This window comes from Bombina bombina, chromosome 1, assembly GCF_027579735.1.
Source record: "Bombina bombina isolate aBomBom1 chromosome 1, aBomBom1.pri, whole genome shotgun sequence".
NCBI classification, from domain to species: Eukaryota; Metazoa; Chordata; class Amphibia; order Anura; family Bombinatoridae; genus Bombina; species Bombina bombina.
This window is the reverse complement of record NC_069499.1, coordinates 297,356,148-297,363,920: the sequence shown is the minus strand read 5'-3', so window position 1 is coordinate 297,363,920 and position 7,773 is coordinate 297,356,148. Positions and strand designations below refer to the sequence as shown.

Below are 7,773 nucleotides of genomic sequence, written 5' to 3'. Positions count from 1 at the left end.
GATCAAAAATAGTTATAGCAACCAAATTTTCACAGTAAATGTATTAAGTTAGCAAAGGATTGCACCCACCAGCAAATGGATGATTAACCCCTTAGTACCCAAAAACGGATAACAATTATATAATTAACGTTTTTCTCACAGTCAAATACACTGTCACAGGACTACTGTGACTGATTACCTCCCTCAAAATGGATTTTGAAGACCCCTGAGCTCTCTAGAGACGATCTGGATCATGGAGGATGAAGTAGACAGATTGTGAATTTTTACTGTGTAAAAAAGCGCTAAAATAGGCCCCTCCCACTCATATTACAACAGTGGGGAAGCTCAGAAACTGTTTCTATGCAGAAAATAAAAATGGCCATGTGGTAAAAATCATGCCCTAATAAGTTTTATCACCAAGTACCTCACAAAAACGATTAACAAGCCAGTAAAACGTTTTAAACATACATTTAAAAGTTATGTATTATTATTTACAAGCCTGCTACCAGTCGCTTTTACTGCAGTTAAGGCTCATACATTATTTCAGTATTTACAGTATTTTCAGAGTCAATTCCATTCCTTAGAAAATACATTCAGTGCACACACACACACACACACATCAGCCTGATACCAGTCGCTATCGCTGCATTTAAGGCTGAACTTACTTTACAATGGTATCAGCAGTATTTTCTCAGTCAATTCCATTCCTCAGAAAATAAATTACTGCGCATACCTCATTTGTTGCAGGGGTGCCCTGCATGCTATTCCCCTTCTCTGAAAGTACCTCACGCCTCAGATGAGAAACAGCCAGTGGATCTTAGTTACGTCTGCTAAGATCATAGAAAGAAACCCAGGCAGATTCTTCTTCTAATGCTGCCTGAGAATAAACAGCACACTCCGGTGCCATTTAAAAATAACAAACTTTTGATTGTAGAAATAAACTAAGTTAAAAAAAAACACCACAGATCTCTCACAGCTTCCTACTAGTTAGGCTGCAAGAGAATGACTGACTATGATAGGTGAGGGGAGGAGCTATATAGCAAGCTCTGCTGGGTAATTCTCTTGCAGTTTCCTGTTAGGAAGAGAAATATTCCATAAGTAATGGATGACCCGTGGACTGACTACACTTAACAGGAGAAACTACAACTAAACACCACATACTCTTAACCATCTCCGTGGAGATGTTGCCTGTGCAACGGCAAAGAGAATGACTGGGGTGGGCGGAGCCTAGGAGGGACTATGTGGCCAGCTTTGCTGGGACTCTTTGCCATTTCCTGTTGGGGAGGAGATATTTCCCACAAGTAAGGATGACGCCGTGGACCGGACACACCAATGTTGGAGAAATATGACTTAACATACCTCACTGCTGCATAGCATGAAACCGTTCCTCACACTGAAGTTTCCTGTACTCCTCAGCCTCTGTGGGAACAGCAATAGTTACAAATGCTAAGATCATCATCCTCTAGGCAGAAGTCTTCATCCATCTGCTGCCTGAGAGTAAATAGTACACACCGGTACCATTTAAAATAACAAACTCTTGCTTGAAGAAATTAAAAACTAATATTTTATCACCTCTTTCACTTTACCCTTCCTAGTACTTAGAGTAGGCAAAGAGAATGACTGGGGAGGGGAGCTAAGGGAGGAGCTATATAGACAGCTCTGCTGTGGTGCTCTTTGCCACTTCCTGTTAGGAAGGATAATATCCCAAAAGTAAAGGATGAATCCGTGGACTCGTCTTACCTTATAGAAGAAAATAATTTATATGTTTACTGTCCACTTATTAAATGGTTTTAAATTAAGATTCAAATTTACCAATACATAATTTACTGTTCTACAGTCACATCACAATATTTATTTTTCAGTTATAAAATTAAATTATAGAAAAAAATAATTTAACAAAAAAAAGTATATATATATATATATATATATATATATATATATATATATATCTATCTCACAGAGAAAACCTTTCTTGTGCACACACATACTATAAATACAGTTCACTTCTTTATAATATCCATTTGCAATGTCCTCTGCAATTTAGCAATATTGGCATCCAGTGCTGCAAGACCGTTTCTGAAGTCCTGCTCATCATGTGAGGTAAAGGTAGAAAACGAAGACATGCTCCAGTCTGACTTCCCAGACATGAAATCAACTGAGGAAAAATTACTTGACTTTATTTGTTGTATTACACTAGGACACATTTCTGACGGAACATTTGTTGAAGTCCCATTTATAGGGCACTGCTCCCTGGTGGAGACTCCCTCATGTGGCCTGATGCTCCAGTCTGAAGTAACTTTAAGCCCCACTGTTTTAAGTCCACCATCGGAAGATGCTTGTGAATTCCCTGAGACCTTATCTTCACTGACTTTTGCAGGAGATAAATTAGGATTACAGGCTCTGGAAGCAGTGTCTGCTTTTGGAGGAGTGCACACCTGCCTCTGAGATGTGACAAACTGGCCTTTAAATGGGCTGCTTGTTAATGGAAGATAGGTCGTCTCATCAGGCTTGAATTCATCACCTATTAAAGTGCCAGAATCACTCACTGCTGCAGTTTTGCGTTTGTGTGGACTGTAAGGAGGCAACTGATTACAAACAGCAAATGATTGATGTCCTGCATTTTTATCCAAGACTCCAGGACCTTTATTGATAGCAAGGTCTTCAGAGGGTTCAGAAGTCACACATTTACTGGCTGCTTTGGAAGGAATAAACTGTTCAGAAAAAACTGTGCTGGCACCAGGGAACACTTGGTCTGTCTCTAGTTTCTTCAAGTAACTCATTATGGATGTACTTGCAGGGCACTGGTCATCCTGGAGCTGTTTTTCATAGCATCCCAGCACTGCCTTGGTCAGACTGTTTCCAGAGATACACTTTGAACTGTCTTTGCTTAGGTCAGAGAGAAGTTTTGCCATACTGTTCTGCAGAGTTCTATCAACAAAGAAATAACATAATATTAAGAAAAGGCATATGCCGTTATTAATTAAGTTGGGTTTTCAAGGACAATTATGAAAAACTTGGTTTCAAACCAAAATACTACATTTTGCTGCAAACTCAGGCTAACTGCTCAACATAGTCTCTGCAACCAAGTTAATCAGTACAGCCTGACAGTATTTTTTACCTGCCTCCCCCCCCCCCCCTTATTTATAACTGCAACAAATCTCTAGTTTTCAGGAGCATCCACTATATGCTTCTGAGTCTAGCATACATGTAGGTGTTATTCAGGCAGCATTGCCTAAGATCTGGCAAACTGCTCATTTAAAGTATGTTTATTTAAGACATATACATTTGGCCTTTATAAAATATATGGTTATGTCACAAAAAGGTGGTACAAGACCACCAAAAATTGTACACTTGGTAAGCATTCAAGGTCCCTAGAGTAAACTAGAATAAATGAGCTATAGATGGTGGATATACAGGAGAATAAACTTAAAATGTAACTTTTATTAGGGCATTTAAAATAATGGAAAAACAAAAAACTCATTAAAAGCACAGGAAGAGATTTTAACCTAAATTGAGGTTAGATGGTGCGGGTGACTATATTACAATTTGTAAATAGCAATTCACAGTGATATGATCCCCTTAAAAAATTAAATTGAAAATTATGTAATAGTTATATCACAGAGGACCTAGGATGTGGATGTTAATCCATAGTCTTCAGAAGAGGGTAAAACCAGACTCATATTGACCTATAATTCCTATAGTCATAAAGTAATTGATGTGATTAACAAACACTGGAATATATTACAATCTGATGCAACATTAAAACAACTAATAGGTGAAAAAGTAGACATAAGTTACAGAAGAAGTCGTAATCTGAAAGATATGGTCAGCCCCAGTCAGTTTTGTGAAAAAAAGAGAAAACAAACAATACAAGATCAGTACAAGGCTCTTATCCTTGTAGCACCTGCTGCAGCTGTCAACATATGCGAAAAACTACAAAAATATGTGACAGATTTGGCAAAACACATGAAATGAAATCGTATATAAAATTGCAGTACTTCAGGTGTGATATATATGATTCAATGTGGCTGCCCAAAAATCTATATCGGGATGACAACACGCAAATTGAATACACGTCTACAAGAACACCTACGTAACATCAAACATGCTGCCAGTGATCTCCAAAAAAAGAAAAACATTACTTCGGTAGCCTACCACTTTTTGAAATATCATTAGAGTAAAGTTGGAAATCTAACCTGTACAGGGATCCAAAAGATAAATTTAGGAATAAGAGGTGGAGATCTGACTAAAAGTTTACTACAACATGAGAGTAGATGGATTTTCTTAATGAACTCAGTCCAACCGAATGGACTAAATGAACACAACAACTACTTCTCATATCTATAATTCATGGGATGATTATGTATAAACAATATATAGAAGAAATATATATTATTATATCGGACATCTAACAAGAGACTGTATCAATATTAGTACAGTACAGAATAGGAAATTACATCACATTAACCAGATTTAATGATATCCAACCTAAGGTTTACAATCATTTCTTTTTATTAAATTCACATTATTTCTCAAGTACAATCACCCTTTTAATGCATATTTATAGTGAATCCTGGCACCACTCACGCCATACACTGATCCTTATTTAGGAAAATTTGCAACATTACTCAATGTTCCATTTAATATCTTCATTTTCATTTTATTTATAGATCTCTTTTAGGTCAATTGACCATATCACCATTTTTCTTCATTAGTTTAGTTGTAGTTATTATTATTATCATCACTATTTTTCCAGTCACTAAAACCTGCAAGGGCACTTTTTACAACATAGCTATGTAGTAATAACTTCATGAGCTTCCCCTTTCCCTCCCTATTTCTTTTCAAATATATTGTCATTTTAGTTGTAAAATGTTGACACTACAGTCACCTTTATTCTCACTAGCACAGGCAGTTATAATCTCAAGATCTTCACCAATAATTATAAGAATAGTTCATTCCTTGATATTATCTCACTTAAATTATACCCCTTCACAAGTTATTTCACTTAAAATGATATCCCTTCACATGCTTTATTGTGTGGGCAACTGTAAACCTTTATGACGTTGAAATATAATAAGTTAGAATTAAGATAATGTTAATTACAATGAAACATCTTACCTAAGGGGTTATTTTAATATAACCACAGATATGTTAGATATATCTATGAGAGTTTTCTTAAGTCTGTCTTTACATCAACATAGAGGGTTAATCATGTGATTCCTCTTAAACTATTGCAACAGAATCGATGCTAAACATCTAATCCGAACGTATTTGGGCAAAGGATGCAACCATTTGCAAGAGATTACTTACTGATAAATATAACTGTATGGTAATCATTACAAAATGGGGATGAATGTCAGAGTCCTAATACAGAATATATATGAATTGAGAAGTCTACTAAAATCTACTATCAGTTAGATCACCTTAAACAATCTTTAAAATCTTTATACAGATGAGAAATACCTTCTTTATCAAAACTAAAATTCGTCTCAGACCTATAGGAATTATGAACAATGTATGCAAACAGCAACTAATATATAATAGATCAAAATTTGAGCATCATTCATTCGATTGGCTTGTTTTTAAACAGAAATATGTAGCAGATGTAACCCATGTTATCTATATAAAATGTATCCCAAAAAGTGCAAGTATAATACTTTAATTTGTCACATAAAACAGTTACAATGTATGAAGTTCAACCATTCTAAGTAGGTGTACTATTGTTTACATTGTAACATTAAAACCTATTTAATTCCATTGGAGAATATACGATGTTGTCACAAAAATAGGCGGAGTTATAGGGGAATAAATACCCGCCATAATGGAACATCCGTAAACCCTTTGAGAAAGCTGATTCACTCGGCGAAACATGTCAGGGGAGGTTGGGAGTGAAATGGGCTCTCACTCTTCTTTTTAATTTAAGCAGGAATTTAACTCTAAACAATAATTTAATACGTTGATCCTCTGCAGTCTCTAGTATTACTCAAACGTTTTAGATGTAAACTGCAGTAACCAATGTTACACTATTATAGAGGTTATGACGGGTTACCTATAGAACCGCTCGACGTAGCATTTCTAGACAGTATTATTTAAAAAGATTAGCATGCAATACGAATTAATGGGGTTAAACCCATATCAGGAACCCTGTTTTGCATTCTATATTTATTATTCAGAACTGGGAATAGTGCTTAGTATAAATAATAACAATATATCAAACACCTGATATATACGTGCAAATTAGCACGCTAGGTTTTATATGTTTTTATAGAACTTTATCCAATTATCTAATAGTAACCATGATTATTTATACTTGATTCGCATAAGAACAAGAATAAGTTCAACTTAAAGTGCAAAGGAACAAGATCACTTCCAGCTGCTAATCTTAGAATAATAGAGTTGAAATATAGCACACTAGAAATACTTTAAATCTATAGTATGGCCTGGATTTAAATTTACCAACACTATTGTACCAGACAAAATACTTAGTCCCAATAAAGGATTTGATTCAAGGATGTATATTATTTGCTGAAAAAGTTAATTATATTATACAAGTTCCACAATCCTATATTTGAAAATACATCTAATTAGACACGGGCAACTGTGATCTTATTTATATATACTGACACAAAGTAACTGGTACCAAAACAAATATTCACAATATAGTTGAATATAGGTATACTATTGAATAACCTATTCTTATAATATATTCTACGTGTGTGATAGTATCGGGGTGTAGGATATTTATAACAATGAAGGATTAATCTATATATAATTATAATGAGATAGCAAAACTTTATCAGTCAGAATATTCCAAGATCAACTAAGATCATTTCAATCTGATTGGAAAAGACAGAGTTATAACTTGTTCTGTACATGGGACATCACAATGTGCCATAATCACTTTGTATTTTGAATGATGTTATATCCTTATTCTACCTGACAGTCTTTTTATTAGGGATTCCCTTAGATATATAACCAATATAGAAAATAAAAAGTAAGTTATTTTTCTGAGGACTATGGATTAACATCCACATCCTAGGTCCTCTGTGATATAACTATTACATAATTTTCACTTTTATTTTTTAAGGGGATCATATAACTCTGAATTGCTATTTACAAATTGTAATATAGTCACCCGCACCATCTAACCTCGATTTAGGTTAAAATCTCTTCCTGTGGTTTTAATGCGTTTTGTTTTTCCATTATTTTAAATGCCCTAATAAAAGTTACATTTTAAGTTTATTCTCCTGTATATCCACCATCTATAGCTCATTTATTCTAGTTCACTCTAGGGACATTGAGTGCTTACCAAGTGTACAATTTTTGGTGGTCTTGTACCACCTTTTTGTGAAATTAGTAGCTAGTACACAGCACCTATTGTGCATTATACTTAACTACATTTGAAAGGTAGTAGTTATACCTCCTTTCAGTCAACTTATCTTCACAGTAGGTCCCTTTTATTATATAGTAGTGCCGTTGGGCCCCCTTCTCTTTGATATATGGTTATGTGTCTATTCTGTGGACACCTCAGTTCTACACTTTTCTTCAACATCTTTAATTTTAGGTCTCAAAGAAATAACAAAATAAAAAAATAAATAAAAAAAAACACAACAGGTGTTACCTGGTAAGATCACGAAGTCTGCTCACTTCTGCATCTCGCTGCCTCAAGGTTATTCCTAAAATCTGGTTTTCCTTTTCAGAAGCTTCCAACTTAAACTCAACACTTTTTATCTTCCCCAAAGTTTCATCTATATCTAAAAAAAAACAAAAAACAAGCAGATTAAACCAAATCTA

General features: G+C 34.8%; 1 protein-coding gene across 1 annotated transcript in view; it reads right to left on the bottom strand.

The window, feature by feature from the left end:
- Positions 1–1,952: 1,952 nt before the first annotated feature.
- CCDC14 (coiled-coil domain containing 14) overlaps positions 1,953–7,773 on the bottom strand; it is a 142,772-nt gene continuing 136,951 nt past the window's right edge. Inside the window, exons 9-10 of the mRNA XM_053712123.1 lie at positions 7,601–7,733; positions 1,953–2,907 (exon numbers count right to left, since the gene is read on the bottom strand). Of these exons, the coding sequence (XP_053568098.1) occupies positions 1,980–2,907; positions 7,601–7,733 (1,061 nt within the window). The 3' untranslated portion in view covers positions 1,953–1,979. The remainder of the gene's footprint in view (positions 2,908–7,600; positions 7,734–7,773) is intronic.